General features: G+C 37.2%; 1 protein-coding gene across 1 annotated transcript in view; it reads left to right on the top strand.

Moving 5' to 3' along the window:
• zgc:77784 (uncharacterized protein LOC402947 homolog) overlaps positions 1-21263 on the top strand; it is a 61518-nt gene that overhangs the window by 37296 nt on the left and 2959 nt on the right. The window contains exons 8-24 of the mRNA XM_051863504.1: positions 2175-2346; positions 4744-4949; positions 7496-7577; positions 7755-7923; positions 13968-14134; positions 14222-14340; positions 14537-14753; positions 14890-15008; positions 15091-15262; positions 16622-16837; positions 16924-16966; positions 17608-17747; positions 17838-18107; positions 18277-18391; positions 20116-20328; positions 20682-20839; positions 20938-21036. Of these exons, the coding sequence (XP_051719464.1) occupies positions 2175-2346; positions 4744-4949; positions 7496-7577; positions 7755-7923; positions 13968-14134; positions 14222-14340; positions 14537-14753; positions 14890-15008; positions 15091-15262; positions 16622-16837; positions 16924-16966; positions 17608-17747; positions 17838-18107; positions 18277-18391; positions 20116-20328; positions 20682-20839; positions 20938-21036 (2677 nt within the window). The remainder of the gene's footprint in view (positions 1-2174; positions 2347-4743; positions 4950-7495; positions 7578-7754; positions 7924-13967; positions 14135-14221; positions 14341-14536; positions 14754-14889; positions 15009-15090; positions 15263-16621; positions 16838-16923; positions 16967-17607; positions 17748-17837; positions 18108-18276; positions 18392-20115; positions 20329-20681; positions 20840-20937; positions 21037-21263) is intronic.

Raw genomic sequence — 21263 nt, 5'->3', positions numbered from 1 at the left:
GTTTAAAGAGCCTGATTGAAGATCAAAGGCAGATCTCTTCATATAAAGATGTTGTATTTGCATCTCAGAGCATGTTTATCAGTGACTCATTAACTTAGCTAAAGCTTGAAAACAAGCCTAGAGCCTCTCGATGATTATATTTACCCTTGTTGATGCTGATTAGTCGTGTATTGCTGATTGCATTGAAGAGATGATTCAGAGCGTTGGATTGCTGGAGCCGGGCCCTTCAACAAAGCGTCATGTTTTCAGAGCCATTATGGGAAACCACCGGTGAGAGTTGGGCCTCCTAAGAGGAAAAAGAAGAGACTTGTGAAGGAGTAGGAGGAGAAAATTTGACACAGAGGAACATCAGGTGTCAGAGCAGCTCCCATAGGCCAGCAAAAGCACAGCGTTCAGTGTAATGGCAGTCAGGAACGTGTTTTCACTCTAAAAATAGACCTCCGTCAGTGCAGCGGAGAGCTAAAGACCACTCAGCCTTGATGGCTCACATCATTTTGCAGTCATTTGGGGTGTTGCCTGTGCAATGGATTTCATAGCATGTCCCCCGTGTTCACGTTTGTAAACCATTTGCAGCTGTGTTCCAGATTACACTGTGGCCTTTTCACCTTGGTCCATTACTTGCCCAGTTTAAGCCTCTTAAGAGAAGTGGATGGATTCCCCATCATGTATATACCCCCAGTTAACCTAACTGAAGTCCCACAAAAGAGCAGCTTCGGTCAGCGCATTAAACTGCCAGAAAGACACATGACCAAGCACTCAAATCAGTTGATGTGCAGTTTTTGATGGAGATGAGATCTTTAATCGGCACCATATTCAAGCCTTTTATTTTTTAGATTTTCGCCCCTCCAGCAGCGGCCCTGGTAACACATCAGAAGATTGATGGTCCATGACTGAAGATTCATGGCTAATATAAACTAAGAATGAAAATACTTTTACAGCATTTATTAATGTAGGCTAATGTTAATTTCTACATTTACAGTACTAATAGTTTGTATACATTAGTTTGTATTACGTACAGTACTGTTATAAAGTTTATGGGAAGTATTTAGGGGGAAGTACTATTTTTATTCAGCAAGGATACATTAAACTGATCAAAAGTGACAGTAAAGACATATATAATGTTGCAAAAGATTTCTATTTCATATAAATGCTGTTCTTTGAACTTTCTATTCATCAAATCCTGAAAAAAAAAAAAAATTTGCTTTGCTTCTTTCAAAAACATTAAAAATTCTTACCAAAACCCCAAACTTTTGAATGGCATTGTATGAATTGTGTTATGAAAATGTATTATGACATGAGTGAACATAAATTAAAAATAAACAATTATTTATTTATAAATTAACATTAACCTAGATTAATAAATGCTTTTAAAAGTTATGTTCATTGTTTGATCATGATACCTGATGCATAAATTGATGTTAATGAATTGAGTCTTATAGTATAGGGACAAATGAATATTAAAATGATTAAATCAAATTATTTTAATGTTATGGCTGATGAATGATAAATGGTGGATATTTAAGTAATTCTATTTTTTGTCTGAATGAATGAAAAATAAAACACTAAAAACCAAAATCAATTATTTTAAATGCTATAAGTGAATTTAGGCATCACAACATTATGTACAGTATGAAAAATTATATTCATTTTGACATTTATAAAGATTACATTTAACAGTTATTAAATTATTAGTGCTTTCAAAGATTAACTGACTGAGCTTTAGATGACAGCAACACTATCTAAATGTAAAAACAGGAAATGAGCATAAACAATTAAATCTACAATATCGACCAATACTGATAAATAAAAAAATATATATAACTCTAATATTGACTGATAACTGTTATGGTACCGATAAGTTGTGCATCTCTGTTACTGTAAATCATTACCACTGTATATAACCATTTTTCAGCCTGTCTGATCTTTAAATAAAATTCAGTTAAACATTCTGTTTTTGCTACTGTACCTTTAAGAATTCATGAGCATTGCACTATGAACATTAGAGTATGTTAACATAGTTCATCAAACTTCACTTCAAAAGAACAAAGACAATCCTGTTTTCATGGCCATTTGTAACACAGTACTTTCTTGTAAAACAGATTTTCAAAGCTTTTGAATACTGGGTATTTTGCCCACGGTGTGGTGTGAACTCAAGAGTCTGTCCTCTGTTGTAGATGCTGCTTTTCCCCGGCCAACCTCCTTCCCAGTCGGGCCGTTATTCTGTGTCCATGAGCGGGGAGCTGTCCATCTCTGATGTTCACTCTGAGGACTCGGGCTACTATATCTGCCAGGCCATCAGCGTGGCAGGAAGTGTCCTTGCCAAGGCTCTGCTGGAAGTGGAAACTCGTGAGTATCTGGGATTACTGTTCATCCCACCCAGCAAATGGCGTCTCTGGAGATAATTGTGAAGAAAACCCCTAGTATTAAACTGCCTGAGCGTGAACACACACAGTGTACACAGCTCTTCATTTTGGTGTGTATTCCTTAAATCATGAAGCCTCTTTTTAATTAATTGTGCTTGCCGAGGGATCGCTAAAAGTGGAGTGTACTTGAACACACTTCTTTTTAAAAACTTTGCAGTATCTCCTAATTCAGTCCCACTGAAAATATAAATTTTTTTAATAAACAAGTTGACTTCAATAATTAAGTACACTGCAAAAAAAAGATTTTCTTACTGAGTATTTTTGTCTTGTTTTCCAGTTTAAATATCTAAACATTCTTCAATCAAGATACATTTACTTGAGAAGCAAAATCACATAAGATATTAAGTCTTGTTTTCTGAAAAAAGGATCAAAATTTAGTGAGTTTTTGAATAAACAAGACTTAAAGCAAAATAATCTTGTTTTTTGACCCCACTGACAGAATTTTTTCTTGTTTTAAGCATAAACTTACTTAATTTTGATTACTTTTTCAGAAAACAAGACATAGGGCCAGATTTACTAACAGCACCAGCGCAAACCCCCTTTTGGTGTTAAAAAAACTACTATCAGGATTTACCAAAGACAATTAGTGATGAAAAGCCATGGACATAGTTATTTTTGCAAGTGACCTTATTGTGACCTTTGTTTTTTTAAAGTTGTATATTTTGGCCTTTTTATGCCTTTATTGGACAGGACAGTACAGATCAGACAGGAAAGCGTGGGTTGGAGAGTAGGGAACAGGATCGGCAAAGGACCTCGAGTCAGGAACTGCGAAAGCGCAGTTGTGCTATGTGTCGGCACTACCCACGAGGCTATTGTCACCGACTTGCATATGCATTTGTTGGAGTTTTTTTTTTTTTTTCTTTCAGACTAAAGAATTATAGGAGGAGAGCATTGAAATGAATCATGCAACATGATTTACTAAGGCTTGCGCTAGTCAATTACTAGTATTTGTGCCATTATTTAAAGGCCAAAAAAAGCATGTCTTAACCCAATTGCAGCTATGTTGTTAGTAGATCACACGCACCTTATCTGCAGCTCTGCTTGTTGCAATCCTACACGAATTTGCACTGCTCTTGGTAGATTGCGTTGGTCATTATGGAAATGATCTGGCCGAGTCTGTGTTCTTTAATTTGCGCATTGTCAGTAGATCACCCGCAGAACTTTCCACTCCCATCGGCGCTTTTATGGGATTTGCAGTCTCACGCTAATTTGCTAATTTGTTTAGTAAATCCCCCAATAATTCTGGCCCTTCACCCAAAAATGAAAATTCTGTCATTAATTACTCACCCTCATGTCGTTCCAAACCCATAAGACTTTCGTTCATCTTCAGAACACAAGATTTTTTGATGAAATCTGAGAGCTTTCTGTCCCTCCATTGATAGCTACGCAACTACCTACTCTGAAGCTTCAAAAAGTTCATAAAGAGATCGTAAAACTAATCCATATGAACTGAGTTGTTTAGTCCAAATTGTCTGAAGAGACTCTGACATTTTATATGATGAACAGATTTAATTTAGACTTTTATTCACATATAAACATTCATCAACGCATACATCAGTTGTGGTAAACAAAAGCTCAAGCATGTTTGCTTGATGTGCGAGAACCAATGAGGTTCATTCTCGTGTGTTACGCAGCACGTTTGAGCTTCCGGAAGAGGTTTGTTCTCGTGCGTCAAGCATACGGTTTATGTTTGCTGATCAATGTTTATATGTGAAGATCATCATCATATAAAGCAATCAAGTCTCTTCAGAAAATTTACCGCTTAAAATTAAACCGCTCAATTCATATGGATTAGTTTTATGATCTCTTTTTGAACTTTCTGAAGCGTCAAAGTATCAGTTGCGTAGCTGTCTATGGAGGGATGGAAAGCTCTTAGATTCAGATCAGAAAGATCTTAATTTGTGTTCCGAAGATGAACGAAGGTCTTACCGGTTTGGAACGACATGAGGGTGAGTAATTAATGACAGAATTTTCTGGGTGAACTATCCCTTTAATATACCTCTCTAGTAAATGTATCTTGATTTAAGAATGTTTAGATATTTTTTTTTTACTGGAAAACAAGACAAATGTACAAAGTAAGAAAAACATTTTTCACAGTGTAGTCTTCTAGTCAACCATCCTGACCCATCACCCCAATTCCAGAGTATCTCCATCTTTTGTGTCATTGTGTTTTCAAAGTGTGATTAACTCTGACTGCCAGTTGCGCTTCCATAGCTGTACAAGTAAGTAAGGCTGATCTTTGGATGCCAGAGGCACTATTAGACAACTGAACAGATGCAAACACACTCCTCACAAACACACTCTGCTGTTTATCCTCCAGGCCCATCAGATCTCGTACCTCCAATTATCCGACAGGGTCCAGCCAACCAGACGCTCGCTTTAGGCTCCAGCGCCCTACTCCAGTGCCATGTGATGGGCAGCCCAATCCCCAGCGTCAGGTGGGAGAAGGACGGGCAAAGCGTTCTGAGCGATGACATTCACATAAGCCTAATGGAAAACGGCACTTTACACATCAGCGGTGTGAAGGTATTTGACAGATGCTTCAGACAAAGATGTGAATTGTTTGCTTTGATTAGGGCTGTGAAAAGCAAAAGCTCCCTGGACAGAGAGGCTCTGAGAAAACATTTCAAACTGAGTGAGACGTTCACAAGCACACCTGGAATAATGGTGTCCACTTGAGCGTTTCTTATACTCGAGGCAGGGTTTCCATCAACGCATGCAAAACACATTCAGCCGCATAATGTTCATAAATCAATAACCAACAGATTTGATCGCTTAGAGAAGCTCTGCGTACATTTAGCTCAAATGTAATTACGCACACAAAATTACACTGATAAAGTGGAAGTGACACTAATCTTCAATTTCCTTCCAAGATCGGAGTGAAGAGTAAGATTTGTTTTAATTGATTCTGGCATCATTCATCAAGTAGGTTCAGTGGAAAAATAGCTGAAGACTTAAAGGGGTTCAATACATCTGAACAACCAGCCAAATCTGCCATGTCATGATATAGTGTTTGACATAATAGATATATTAGCCTATCAAATAAAGATATAGGACTGGAATATTTAATTTGCAAGTTTAATTTTGTGGAGCTCTTTTGAATGTTAAAGCAGCCTATCATACATCATATATCATAACATATATAAGAATCATGGATGTGTGCCATTTAGAAGTGGTAGAAATAATAATGATTATATTATATTATATTTAGTTTTAGGGTTGTTAAAATCAACGCGTTAAGGCATGCGATTAATTTTTTTCAGTTTAATGCAATAAAAATATTTAAGCAGGTTTTTTTAATCATCCTTTAGCTAGCGTTACATTAGGCCTATATGATCACACTCTTCATGCAAATGCTTTTAAACCATTAAAGTACGACAAGAGACAAAAGAGCGCCGGCCCCATTCAGTTCCCTTTCGCACTTGAACTGACAAAAACACACAAAACTATGCCAAAATGCATGTTTTGTCAAGTATCCTCATAAGCAGAGTCTTAAAAATTAGTCAAATAAAGTCTTAACGTGAACGCGAAGAGCTGTGAGAAAATGGGATTCGTGTCAGATCCGTGTCATGTTCGGCCTGTCTTAAAGTGACAGCAGCCTAATAAACCTGGTACAGTCTGTCATTAATGTTAAACAAAGAACAAAAGAGAAAGAAAATCACTCAGTGCTCTTAACTGAATAACTTTTGTAGCTTTAATAAAAATTAATCTATATTTATATTTATATTTATAAATTATGCAGTGAGGACAGTTTAATAATAATAATTTAATAATTCCTTACATTTATATAGCGCTTTTCTGGGTACTCAAAGTACTGGGTACTCTCCTCAACCACCACCAATGTGTTTGATAACTTTATTCAATTTCTAGATATTTCCTAACTGTTAGAAACAATATTTAAAATATACTGTCTATATGTTGTTTCTACATTAATTTGGAGATTAAATTTGATATTATTACAATATATAAATATCAAAAACGTTAATGTTAGGTGCTATTAATCACGATTACAGAAAAATTTGTGATTAATTAGTTACATTTTTTAATCGATAGACAGCACTAATTATCTTATAAAAATAAAAGAATAAATATTAATAAATAAAAAAATGTATTTTTTTTTTATTTCATACACATAGCATATGAAGTAGTTCCAGAAATATTTGATCATTTATATAAACATTAATATTAATTATCAATATTTAAACATTGTAGTGTTTAATTTTATATGCATTTTATTTAATAAATTAACTTACTAATTTTTTAAACCTAATTTTTATGGACCAGAGTGGAACAACACATCACTTTCTAGTATGCACTAATTCACTAATAAAATTATGAATAATTATTATATATAACTAATATATCATATATATAATTATTTTACTCAAAAAAATATTTATTTTATATTTTGTTGCACTGTATTATTTTATGTTTTTAAACTAATGAAATTAAAGAATGTGTTTTACGGTATTGAAATGCCTAATTAGAGAAAGATGTATTCTAGGGTATATCAGGGTATATAGTAAATAGGCATAATTACTTAAACATTCTTGTGTGAACTATTGATATTACTCTGTGTGTTAACTGCAATTCAATAAACTCCTTTTCATGTAGTATGACGCCAGTTCCATTCAAATTCATACTAAAAGGGAGCCAGTTCTTAAATTCATAGTTTTGTTCAACCCTGATATTAAATAACATTCAAAAGACTTTGTAAGAGAAACAGCTGTGTATTGTACAGCTTTTATTTGCTTCGTATTTCAAGAACATTCCGATAAACTGAATGCCATCTGTGGTACAAGGTCTGTATATCTTAATTGAGACATTTGACAGATTACACTGCAGTATGCAGAATATAAAACAACCGTTGAGAATGTCAAAAATATTCTTAGAGGAGTTCTAACAGTCACGACCTCTAACTAACTAAAAAAAAACTGATCGGCTGAAACAATACATTTGATCCGCATCATTTGGAGAGTAGGAGAAACAGCGTAGAACTACTTCAGAAACATGGCATGCTCACAATTATCTTTGTCGTCTTTCAGAGATGATTTTGTCTTCTCTGTTGCTAGGAGACAGACTCGGGAACGTACACCTGTGTCGCATCCAGTTCCACTGGTGAGACGAGTTGGAGTGGGACCGTGACAGTGAAAGGTAGCATACAAGGATTCTTCTCTGTAACACAGCTCTTTATAAGACTTTGAAAAGGCTGACACTTTAAGAAACACATTGTACTGATGATTTCAATGTGCAGTCAAACGTCCTTGGACCAGAATGCACCCTTGATGGAATAGTCAGGCAGTCACATTTGACTCTGTTTCTTGTGTTTAGCGACTGGAACGTCCTCTGTCCCGCGGGTCTCGCAGTCCCTGCAGCTGCCTGGTCCTCCACAGAAGCCCGTGGTGACAGATGTGACCTCAAATAGCGTCACTCTCACATGGCAGCCCAACCCACATGAGGGCGGAGCTGCTGTCACTTCCTACATCATCGAGGCTTTCAGGTATATATCATACCATTAATACAAACTTAATACTGTTTAAATTGCTTTTTATTTTTTTCCCTTCACTTAAAGGGTTCAAAACAAGGTTTTGGGGTTTTTTTATTGTTTGTTTTTTTATTATTATTTTATTTATTTTTATTATGTTTTTTTATTTTTATTATTTTTTTATTTATTTTTTTAATATTTTTATTCTTATTTTATTTTTATTTATTTATTTATTTTTTTTGGAGGGTTTAAAAGTAGAAATGTGCAGCTTTAATTTTTGTTTCATAGAAAATGTGTGTTATTTGAGCTATGGGATATTAATCATCCTTTTGAGTTGGAAATACTTTTCTAGGTGAATGAACTTCTGGATTTGAAATTCCTATGGGGGTTTTTCTCAGTGTAAACAACCCTTCTCTGGTATCTTTATGCGCATCATGAGAAAGTTACACGGTTTATTCCAGTACAGGGCATTGCCCCATAGACTTCCACTGTAATGCATTACTATACGCACTTTCAGTGTCAGAAATCCAATTTTCCATTAACGGACGATATTGGCCGCCTGGATTTGATTTTCAGGGGGATTTTTTTTTTTACTTTATGGGGTTGTGTTTATTTCTAACCATATAAAATCACTTTGTCATCTTTTTATATCTTTTATAATTGGATGTTAGGTTGTCACCAATAAAACTAAATCAATATCAACTCGTATTTTCTGTCATATTAGTTATAACTAGGACTAGAATACAATTTTAAGAGCTATATCAGATGTTACAAATGAGAAAACAGAGGAACTCATTACGGAGCATTTCTTGCCCCTTGCTTTTTTAAATTTCAGGGTCATTTTTTTTCCATCTGAGCCACCTTTAATTGTGACCTTGCATGCATTGAGTATGATTTATGCTTGTGTTTACAAACTGAAATTTGTGGTAATCAAAAGCATGTCAAAGACGCTGTCGAAACTGAGCCTGGAACGTTCCTCTACTTCAAATTTTGCACTTTTTAACTCGTATTCGGAAATGTATTCAATCAGTTTCTGCATGGATTTAAAGTCTCCTGTACTGCTACATATTAAAAAGAAATAAAAGGGGAATGGGGTTCTACACCCTCTCCAGTGACTTGATGGGTTGAGTGAGTGGCAGACGTTCTCATTATAGTGCCGAGTTAGTTGCAGACGTCATTCAGAGTGTCAGAGCGAATGGAAGTTTATGGTAAAGTGAGAGAGAAGCAATGCTCTCTTCCAGGCTGGATGTTCCCTGGGGCTGCAGTTAGAATTCAGCAGAACTTGTCCCTCTGGGCTCTGTGGAGGTCAGATGAACAGAAGGCTCTATTATTGTCCCGCCAGGAGAGCAGCAGGGAGGGTGATGCAGGGAGGCAGAGAGTAGAGGCCTAGTCGTAATTTAGCTCTGCTCTGACACCTTGTTAAGGAGACGTTTGGATTTATAGTGCAGCTCGCTATGTTGAGAGGTCAGGGTTGTGTGCACAGTCCGAGAAGTCAACTGGGCAGCCGTTATGTGCTCATGGTGCATGGAGACGAGGCCAGATCCTCTGCATTGTCCTTCACACCCTGCTCCATGCTCATTTTTTCTCATTAACAAAGGCCAGTGTGTCCAATTCAGTATGCTAGTGAAGCTTTTAGAGTCGGTGTTGGTAAATAACTAAAGAAATACTTCATTTTTCATTTGCATGACAATAGCTCAGCTGTTTTTAAAATACTGTAGGTTTTCTAGTAACATGCTATTTTTCTGACAAGTAGAGGTGTAGCATGACAAAACAGCGTGTGTTTATATTCTACACACAGCCCGAGCAAGCTGAGGGAATAAACAAACAGACTCTACTAGAACGTCTCTATCTCTCAAAGTGTGTTGGGAAGTCAGATTCCTTTCAGTTCATTTTAATGCTATTGAACACTGTTATTCAGTTATATGTTGTCTGTATGCTGTTATTTTTTATTAGTTTATTGTTTAGTATAAATCTATGCATTAAGTTTAAAGTTATAACATTGATATCTTTATTAATAAATACTGTCTTAACTCTAAACTGTATATAATCAAATATTTGTATATTATATATATAAAGTTTGGGTGTCTGGAAGATTGCTGAAATAGTCTCTTATGCTTTGCAAGGCTGAGTTTATTTGATTAAAAATACATGAACAACAGTAATATTGTAAAATATTATTACAATTTAAAATAACTGTTATTTTAATATATTTTAAAATGTAATATGTTCCTGTGATGGCAAAGCTGAATTTTCAGCATCATTACTCCAGTCTTCAGTGTCACATGATCCTTCAGAAATCATTCTAATATGCTGATTTTCTGCTTAACAAACATTAATATTATCGATGTTGAAAAAAGCTAAATATTTTTTCAGGATTCTTTGATGAATAGAAAGTTCAAATGAACAGCATTTATTTGGAACAGAAATATTTTCTAACATTAAATGTCTTTACTGTTACTGTTTTGATCAATTCTTACTGACCTCAACCCCCCCCATATATATATATATATATATACACAACCCGAATTCTGGAAAAGTTGGAACTTTTTTTTTTAAATTTGAATAAAATGAAAACTAAAAGACTTTCAAATCACATGAGCCAATATTTTATTCACAATAGAACATAGATAACATAACAAATGTTTAAACTGAGAAATTTTACAATTTTATCCACTAAATGAGCTCATTTCAAATTTGATGCCTGCTACAGGTCTCAAAAAAGTTGGCACGGGGGCAACAAATGGCTGACAAAGCAAGAAATTTTGAAAAGATTCAGTTGGGAGAACATCGAGCAACTAATTAAGTTAATTGATATCAGGTCTGTAACATGATTAGCTATAAAAGGATGTCTTAGAGAGGCAGAGTCTCTCATAAGTAAAGATGGGCAGAGCTGTGAAAGAGTGTGTAAAAACATTGTGGAATACTTTAAAAACAATGTTCCTCAACGTCAAGTTGCAAAGGCTTTGCAAATCTCATCATCTACAGTGCGTAACATCATCAAAAGATTCAGAGAAACTGTAGAAATCTCTGTGCATAAGGGACAAGGCCGAAGACCTTTATTGGATGCCCTTGGTCTTCGGGCCCTCAGACGACACTGCATCACTCATCGGCATGATTGTGTCAATGACATTACTAAACGGGCCCAGGAATACTTCCAGAAACCACTGTCTGTAAACACAATCCGCTGTGCCATCTGCAGATGCCAACTAAAGCTCTATCATGCAAAAAGAAAGCCATATGTGAACATGGTCCAGAAGCGCCGTCGTGTCCTGTGGGCCAAGGCTCATTTAAAATGGACTGTTTCAAAGTGGAAAAGTGTTCTATGGTCAGACGACTTCAAATGACATTCTTGTTGGAAATCACAGATGCCGTGTTCTCCGGGCTAAAGAGGAGGGAGACCTTCCAGCGTGTTATCAGCGTTCAGTACAAAAGCCAGCATCTCTGATGGTATGGGGGTGCATAAGTGCATACAGTATGGGCAGCTTGCATGTTTTGTAAGGCACTATGAATGCTGAAAGGTATATAAAGGTTTTAGAGCAACATTAAACGAAAAATATGTCAAAGACAACCATGAACTCTTCAGCAGCTGGAAACCTATATCAGGCAAGAATGGAACCAAACTTCCAACACCAAAACTCCAGAAACTCATAACCTCGATGCCCAGACGTCTTCACACTGTTTTGAAAAGAAGAGGAGATGCTACACCGTGATAAACATGCCCCCGTCCCAACTATTTTGAGACCTGTAGCAGGCATCAAATTTGAAATGAGCTCATTTTGTGCATAAAATTGTAAAATTTCTCAGTTTAAACATTAATGTTATCGATGTTTTATTGTGAATAAAATATTGGCTCATGTGATTTGAAAGTCTTTTAGTTTTCATTTTATTCAAATTTAAAAAACGTCCCAACTTTTCCGGAATTCGGGTTGTGTATATACAGGTGCTGGTCATATAATTAGAATATCATCAAAAAGTTCATTTTTTTATTATAAATTATTTTTAAAAATGAAACTTTCATATATTCTAGATTCCCTACATGTAAAGTAAAACATTTCAAAAGTTTTTTTTTTTAAATTTTGATGATTAGAGCGTACAGCTCATGAAAATCCAAAATCCAGTATTTCAAAATATTAGAATATTTCCTAAAATCAATCAAAAAATGGATTTGCAAAACAGAAAAGTTAAAGTTCTTTAAAGTATGTTCTTTTGTGCACTCAATACTTGATCGGCAGGACATATTACAGCAAATGACTTGCTCCTAGCACAAATTACTGCATCAGTGAAGTGTGGCATGGAAGTGATCAGCCTGTGGCACTGCTGAGGCACTATTGAGCCTTCAGATCATCTGTATATTGTTGGATCGACTGTTTCTCATCTTTCTCTTGAAAATATCCCATAGATTCAGGTCAGGCATATTGGCTGGCCAATAAAGCACAGTAATATCATGGTCAGCAAACCACTTGGAAGTGGTTTTTGCACTGTGGGCAGGTGCTAAAGTCCTGCTGGAAAAGGAAATCAGCATCTCCATAAAGCTTGTCAGCAGATGGAAGCATAAAGTGCTTCAAAATCTCCTGGAAGATGGCTGCATTGACATTGCACTTGATAAAACACAATGGACCAACACCAGCAGACGTCACGGCCCCCCCAAATCATTATTGACTTCAGAAACTTCACACTAGACTTCAAGCAGCTTGGATTCTGTGCCTCTCCAGTCTTCCTTCAGACTCTGGGACCATGATTTCAACATGAAATGCAAAATTTACTTTTATCTGAAAAGAGGACTTTCGACCACTGTTCACTGTCCAGTTCTTTTTCTCCTTAGCCCAGGTAAGATGCTTCTGACATTGTCTCTGGTTCAGAAGTGGCTTGGTAGTCCTTTTCCTGAAGATGTCTGAGTGTGGTGACTCTTGATGTGCTGACTCCGGCTTCATTCTACTCATTGTGAAGCTCTCCCAAGTGTTTGAATCGGCTTTACTTGACAGTATTGTCAAGCTTGCGGTCATCCCTGTTGCTTGTGCACCTTTGCCTACCCAATTTCTTCCTTCCAGTCAACTTTGCATTTAATATGCTTTGATATTTCACTCTGTAAACAGCCACCCCATTCAGTAATGACCTTCTGTGACTTACTCTCTTTGTGGAGGGTGTCAATGATTGTCTCCTGGACCATTGCCAAGTCAGCAGTCTTCCCCATTAGTGTGGTTTCAAAAAACAAAAGTTACCCGGATTTTATACTGTAGGGATGGTCATTTAATGAAACTCAAATGTAAATATTCTAATATTTTGAGATACTGGATTTTGGACTTTCATTAGCTGTACGCTCTAATCAACAAATTTACAAAAAAAAACTTTTGAAATGTTTTACTTTACATGTAGGGAATCTAGAATATATGAAAGTTTCATTTTTTAAAATAATTTACAATAAAAAAAATGAACTTTTTCACGATATTCTAATTATATGACCAGCACCTGTATATATCTGATAAAGCTCACTAATATTGCTTCATTGTCTTTTGCTAGTAGCTTGTAATGTAGCTAACTCCTTTTTACTACTAAAGAGCAGCTTTAATATAGTTTAAATTATGAATAGTTTGACTTGACAAGCTACAGCTTTAAAGTAGCTTCCCCAACATAGAATAGAATAACTAATATTGCAATTCTTTGAATATGCGTATCCTCAGTTGTATAATTGAACCCATTCATAATTCTAATAACTTCTTTTTATGTGTACAGATCAGCATCACATTGATTTTACTACGGTTAAAGGAATGTTGTTAGACACGATTCAAAGCACAGCAATGCACAGCCTTGAATGACTTAGTCCTTTTATAAAAGGCATCTATAGCAAAGATTAAATAAACTAATTTTAAATAATTACATTTGTTAATAATGTAATATAGTAATATAGCTCTTTAACTTAACTGTAAGCTCCAGCTTGGCACATTAATATAGAATTCAATTGATGTACAGCAGCTTTGAACGTGGCTCATCCATTCTATTTTTAAAGCTGGAGATGTATTTTGTGAATTAGTGTAGTGTTAATTCCGTGTGTCTTATTCCAGTCAGTCAGTGGGGAGCACATGGCAGACTGTGGCTGACCTTGTGAGGCAGGAGAAGCACACAGTGTCTGGGCTTTACCCCAACACCGTGTACCTGTTCATCATCCGAGCAGTCAACTCCTATGGCCTGAGCGACCCCAGCCCCATCTCAGAGCCAGTCCGAACACAAGGTGGGTATAGTTTCTGGTGGAGTGTGTGTGATGGCTGATTTTATATTTTGTGCATATCTGCATGATGTTTTGTATATAAATTTTCAGATGGCCCAGAAGGTCAGGGAAAAGACCAGGCACATGTGCAGATAGATTTAGGAGGGGTGAAGGTTCGTCTACAGACACCAGAAGTCTTGAGCCCTACCAGTGTTCAGATCACATGGACTGTGAGTATGTGATGTGCTGTACGTATGTGAGCATGCATTTTGAATGGGACGGGCTGTAAAATGATGATGAGAAATAAGTAAAAATAAGTAACAAAAAATGATATATTATAATTACAGTCTGTTGTCAGTGTCTGCTGAAATTGTTAATGAAACTGAAACCCCTGATTTAATATGTGTATGTATGATATTATTTCAGCTTGACCGGCACCCTCGCTATATTCAAGGCTACAGGCTGTATTACAGGCCTGTGGGGAGCACATGGATGATCCAGGACATAAAAGCAGGTCCCCCACACACTGCTGTCCTAACAGAGCTACACCAAGGAAAAGAATATGAGCTCAAAATGAGACCGTATTACAACGAGTTCCAGGGGATTGACAGTGAAATCGCAGTGGTTCGCACTCCTGATGAAGGTACGACTTGTTTTGATATTCAACTCTAATCTTTAGTTTTTACTTTACATGACTTTCATTTTACCCTCCTTTAACATTACAACTTTTGCTGTAATGCTAATGTTTTGTCATTTGGCCATTATATTTCTGCTTTTAGTGCTGATCGGCCCTCCTCAGGGAGTCAATGTGGTGCAGATAAGTAACAGTTCGACCGTGCGAGTGTCCTGGCAGCCTCCTCCCTCTGATATGCCGGAAGAGCTCATACTAGAGTATAGGGTGAGAACAGTGATGCCTTTATGCAGAGACTGTGGCCACTAGGTAAAATGGTAACGCTGAAGTCTGGCTCTGTGTCATACAGGTGTGGTGTGTTGGAAACGAGTCTCAGCAAGTGGTCAACAGGAGCGTGGATGGGGATATGCTGTGGGCGCTGTTGGATGGGCTGTTGCCTGAGTCAATGTATCGCGTACAGGTTGCAGCGGTGACGGGTACAGGAGTGGGCATTCATAGCCAACCAGTGTTCATCTTCCTGAGTGAGTATTGCCATCATTTCCACTCAGGAAAATCTAACTTAACCTAGTAGCTATGTTTTGAAACATGGTAGCTGGTTTCTAGCTGGTCTAAGCTGGTCAATAAACTAGTTACCAGGTGGTCATAGTAGCTTAAGATGGCCGATCAGCTGATGACCTGCTTGGTCCAGCTAATGACCAGCTTTATTCAAATAATAACAAGTTTAGACCCACTAATAACCATTTTGGCTAGCTAATAACCAGCTTGGCCAGCTAATAACCTTCTTGGACTATTGAATGAACATTGTGACCAGCTAATGACTGGCTTGATCCAGCTAATAACAAGTTTAGGCCCACTTATAACCATTTTGGCTAGCTAATAACCATCTTTGCAAGCTTTTAGTCTTAATCCAGCTAATAACCAGTTCGGCCAGCTAATAACCTTCTTAGACTATTGAATAAACATTCTGACCAGCTGATGACCTGCTTGGTCCAGCTAAAAGCCAGCTTGAACCAGCTAATGACCGGCTTAATTTAAATAATAACAAGTTTAGAACCACTAATAACCATTTTGGCTAGTTAATAACCATCTTTGCCAGCTATTATCAGGCTTGATCCAGCTAATAACCAGCTTGGCCAGCCAATAATCTTTTTGGACTATTGAATGAACATCCTGACCAGATAATGACCGGCTTGATCCAGCTAATAACAAGTTTAGACCCACTTATAACCATTTTGGCTAGTTAATAACATCTTCGCCAGCTATAATCAGACTTGATCCAACTAATAACCAGCTTGGCCAGCTAATAGCCTTCTTGGACTAATGAATGAACATCCTGACCAGCTAATGACTGGCTTGATTCATCTAATAACAAGTTTAGACCCACTAATAATCACCTTGGCCAACCAATAACCTTCTTGACTTGACTTGACTAATAACCAGCTTGGCCAGCTAATGGCCAAATTGAACCAGCTGATAACCTTCATGGATCATCGAATGCCCTGCTTGGCCAGCTAATGACTGTCTTGATTCAGCTAATAACCAACTCTTATTCCTGCTACCATGTTCCAAACACATCTACCAGTTTAAGCTGGATTTTTCCAGCAGGTTTAGGAAAAAATGTACCACACAGCTCTGATTGTGACATTTATCCTACCTGACAGATTCTTATCTCAGCATTTACTCATATTTTATGTTAAGGAATCGAAAATGTTAAGAGATTTCCATGTTGTGTGTCAGTTGGAGATATATTGAGTGAAATATTATTTTGATAAAATGTTTCCTGTATAAGACAAGAAGCTTTTACTCTTCTGTCTCTTTTCCATTTTCACATAATCACTCTTATTCACTTTTTTCCATTTCCTCCTTATATCTTCTATCAGAAGTAGCAATAGATCAGTCCTTGTCAGTGGTGAAGGATGATAGTGTCAGCCTATCCGAGCAGATCACAGAGGTGGTCCGTCAGCCAGCCTTCATCGCAGGGATTGGTATATCGTCCTGGATGGTTCTAATGGGCTTTAGCGCCTGGATCTACTGCAGACACAGGAGGAGGAAAGAACTTGGACACTATACTACTTCCTTTGCATACACGCCTGCAGGTAAACTTCTGTGCCAAACTAGCACAAAACATTATGTTTTCAAATGAGCTTTGTGATCATTTCTTTCTTATATTTTTTTTCCGTAGTTGCACTCTCTCATGGTGATGGGTCGGATCTTATAAATGGAAGGTCTGTATCATGAATTCTCTATTCATCAAAGAATCTTGAAGGGTATATATTATCAGCAACCAAGTGTTTTAATAAGAAGTGTTTATTAAAGGAATAGTTCACCCAAAAATGAAAAAAATCCCACAATTTACTCACCCTCAGGCCATACTAGGTGTATATGACTTTCTTCTTTCGGCCAAACAAAATATATAAAATATATGAAATATATAAAATTATATTAAAAAATATCCTGGCTCTTCCAAGCTTTATAGTGGGAGTGAATGGTACCTTAGACTTTGAAGGCCAAAAAAAGTGCATCCATCCATCATAAAAGTAATCCATATATGGCTCCAGGGGGTTAATAAAGGCCTTCTGAAGTGAAGCAATGGGTTTTTTAAGAAAAATATCCATATGTATAACTTTATATACTATAATAACTGGCTTCTGGCAATGGCCATACATGAGAGTGGTCAGGAAAAAGTATATTAAAAAACTTGACTAACAATAAAATCAATATTATCCCTTTAAAAATGTATTATTATCCCTTTATAGATAATAATAATTATTTTCTAAAAAAAAATAATTTAATAAAACTATATAAAATATTTTATATTTAATGTAAAATAATTTATATTAAATTAAATATTTCCATTTCCTGACAGGCCATGTTTGCTGGAGTCACACTTGGGTAATTACCCTTGGCTGGCTGACTCATGGCCCACCAGCAACTTCTCTCGAAATGGAAAAGAGTCAGTGAACTGCTGTGCAGGCAGGCTTGACTCCACAGATCAATACTACAACAGTAAGATCTCTGTCATGGGCGTTTCCCTACATTAAGGTACTGTCACACTTACAAATCATATCTCCTATAACTCGTTAATCTGTTTTCCAGCTTCAGGATTATCAAATTATCTGAATCAGAATGGGAAGTACAGCCCAGCCTCTAATGAAGGCGCCATTTACTGTACCATCAACCCAGCCAATGCAGATAGGCATGACCTGTGCAGCCTGTACTCTCAGGGTCCAGACCCGTACACCAGCACACCTGTCCTCTCCAAAACTGACCTCTACAGCATGGAGCAGGACCTGGACCAGTGGAGCCTTCAGTCCAGCCACAGTGGAGCAGAATATGCAAAACTTCAGTACCCAAGAGGTGAAAATGGTAGGAGCAACATTGATTTTAAGCATGAGGGTTAGGGATTAATCCTTAAAGTATTAGGCTGGAATTATGCAGACAGATTGGATCAACAAGTGCTGCAACAAATGCTGATGTCAGTTTTATGCAAATGGACTTGAGTTCAGCCTTGTGACTGTTTCATGCTGTTTTACAGCCAAACTGAAGAAGCAGAAGTCTCTGGGGCAAACCTCCCCACCCCAGTGGTCTGATGTGCTGTCCCTACATTCAGCACAAAACAAGGAGGTTCAAAACACAGACAAGAGACACAGGTAATAACCACCTCCATGCTGTAGTTGTCCAAATAAACATGTTAGTTTATGGTAAATGTACAAAAAAACATGGTGTTATCATGGTGCATGTTCAAAAAGCATATCAGAAAACAAATACCATGGGGCATATCTAAATAAAACATGGCATTATAATGGTACAACCATGTCCAAAACCATGGTACCATGTCATAAAACCATTGCGAAACCATGGTGCATGTTCAAAAACATGCTAATACCAAGTTAAATGTCCAAAAAAACATGGTACCCTGTCAAACGGCCGTGGTACTTGTTCAAAAAGCCATGTTAATACTATGGTGCGTTTCCAAACTCATAGTACCATGTCAAAAATACATTATAATACATTGGTACAGTAGATATCCAAAATGACATGGTATTACATTATCATGGTGCATGTCTAAAACCATAACACCATGCCATAAAACCATTGTAATATTATGGTAAATGTCCAAAACATGGTACCATGCCTTAATGCTGTGGTAATACCATGGTACCATGTCAAACAACTATGGTACTTGTTCAAAAAGCAACATTAATACAATGGTACATTTCTAAACTCATGGTGCCAAGTCAGAAAACATATCATGGTGCATATCTAAAAAAAAAACATGGTATTACCATGGTGCATGCCCCAAACCATAGTACCATGTTATAAAACCGGTGCATGTCCAATTGGTACTATGACAAAAATGCTATGGTAATACCATGGTACATGTTCAAAAGCCATAGCAATACCATGGTAATTTTCCAAATGCACAGTACCATGTCAAAAAACGCCATAATACCATGGTACATATCTAAAAGAAACATGGTATTACCATGGTGCATGTCCAGCCATGTCATAAAACCACCATAACACCATTGCAAATGTCTGATAACCATGATACTTTGCCATGGTAATATCATGGTACATGTCCAAAAACAAATGATTCGACCATGGTACGTCCAAAAATCGTGGTAATACCATGTTACTTTTTGATACTTTTTTGTTATAGTCTCTCAGCCAATTTCATAAACTTATAAATGTGCTTTCCAGCAGCTGTCATCCATTTTTTTTAAGTTCAGACATTCCTGGAAATAATTCTCCTTCTCTGAAAAGTGACCCAGTATGGAACCTGTGCAACATGGTAAAATGTAGTCTGGCCGATAAATTGAGGTCTTATCTAATCTTATTTGATGTTTCAGCTCAAAGTGACAGGGGCTAATGATGTTAGCGCTTAGAGCCGAGCCTTTCTGGCTGTTTGAGATGGGGCCGAGAGGCAGGTCACCCGACGTGGCTTCTCAGAATGAACCTTAAAGAATAGCCACGGCTTGGAATGAAGCGAAACCACACATACCAACCTTTGTCCTCAATGCTTTCTTCCTTTCACATCATATTTTTATCATCACCTTCCATGGATGAAACTGCTTTGACAAATTTTTGATAAGCTTTTTTACAATGCTGTCTTTTGTACCCACATTTGATATTATTTATTTTTCTTTCTTTCTTTTTTTTTCCAAAGGACCACAGTCTGGTTTTATTTACCGCAGTCTTTTATCGTATAATGAAATCTGTGCTAGATACATCAGGGGTCCTGAGTCTTTTGATATGTGTTCTTTTTATGTGCTTTTTTGGTCCTTGCTATGTTTTAAACTTAGTTTGTGTTTTAGTAGTGTTTTGAGATTTTAGGTTTAACTGGCATCTTAATCTCTTAATCTCCCTATAGCCCTGAGAAGGATGAAGAGTGGTGTCCTCCTCTGCCTGAGCGAAATTATCTGATTGAGGGTCTGGAGGACGCAGCCACTCTGCCTTTGAGAGAAGAGAAAACCAACAGGGCCACAACCTACAGCCTGCAGTCCACTGCAACTCTCACACCCTCCCCAAGTGAGGAGCAATACCCGGCTAACCCACGCCTGCAGCATCCAGACCTGCTGCCACGGTAACAACATACATACACGCATCAAGGCTTGACATTAAAGGTATAGTTCACCCTTAAAGTCAGCATGAAATAGAAGTTCCAATAGTCTTTTCTTCTGTGATGTATATTTGAGTTTCTCAAACAGCTTCTTAAACAAAAACAAAAAAATTAGGGCGGGGCTTGATTTTGTCTATTGTGAATTGATTAGATGGTTTGCTATTGCTGTGATGTCATGTGACAGGTTGTCCCGCCCTTACTCCAGTAAACACAGCATCAGAGAAGAGATGCAAGATTTTATCCTGTTCTTGCTATGACAATAGCCTTAGAATCTGAAATGGCATAAAACAACAATGTTAATGTGTTTTGTTCAACAGGAAAACACAGTGTTCACACAGTGCACAGTTTGCTCTCTCCACCCCAAAGCCGTTAACCAAGACAGAGTCTCTTAATGGCAGCATTCCCCACCACAGCGGCCCCTGGAGAGACATTGCGGAAATGGAGGAGGAACTGTTCTCCAACAACACAGGCACAAGTAGGCCCTTCAACACTGCAAAGATGACTGTTTTTATTACTTTTATTGCTAATGATTATAGATGGAGAACATAATATTTGTTTTCTCACTGCTATTAGGAGAATATACGTCATTTACGTCCTCAATTCAGAAGCCCAGGCCTAAGAAGAAATCTCAGAAGGATGGCCTTGTGAGACGAGAAGTCTTGAAACAAGGCAGTAAGAACCACATATTTAAAAGATTAGTCCACTTTCAAATAAACTTTTCCTGATAATTTACTCACCCCCATGTCATCCAAGATGTTCATGTCTGTCTTTCTTCAGTCGAAAAGAAATTAAGGTTTTTGATGAAAACATTCCAGGATTATTCTCCTTATAGTGGACTTCAATGGCCTCCAGACAGGTTGAAGGTCAAAATTACAGTCTCAGTGCAGCTTCAAAGGGCT

Source organism: Ctenopharyngodon idella, chromosome 15 (assembly GCF_019924925.1).
Source record: "Ctenopharyngodon idella isolate HZGC_01 chromosome 15, HZGC01, whole genome shotgun sequence".
NCBI classification, from domain to species: Eukaryota; Metazoa; Chordata; class Actinopteri; order Cypriniformes; family Xenocyprididae; genus Ctenopharyngodon; species Ctenopharyngodon idella.
Note: the sequence above shows the minus strand (reverse complement) of the source record. Positions and strands in the feature narration are given on the sequence as shown.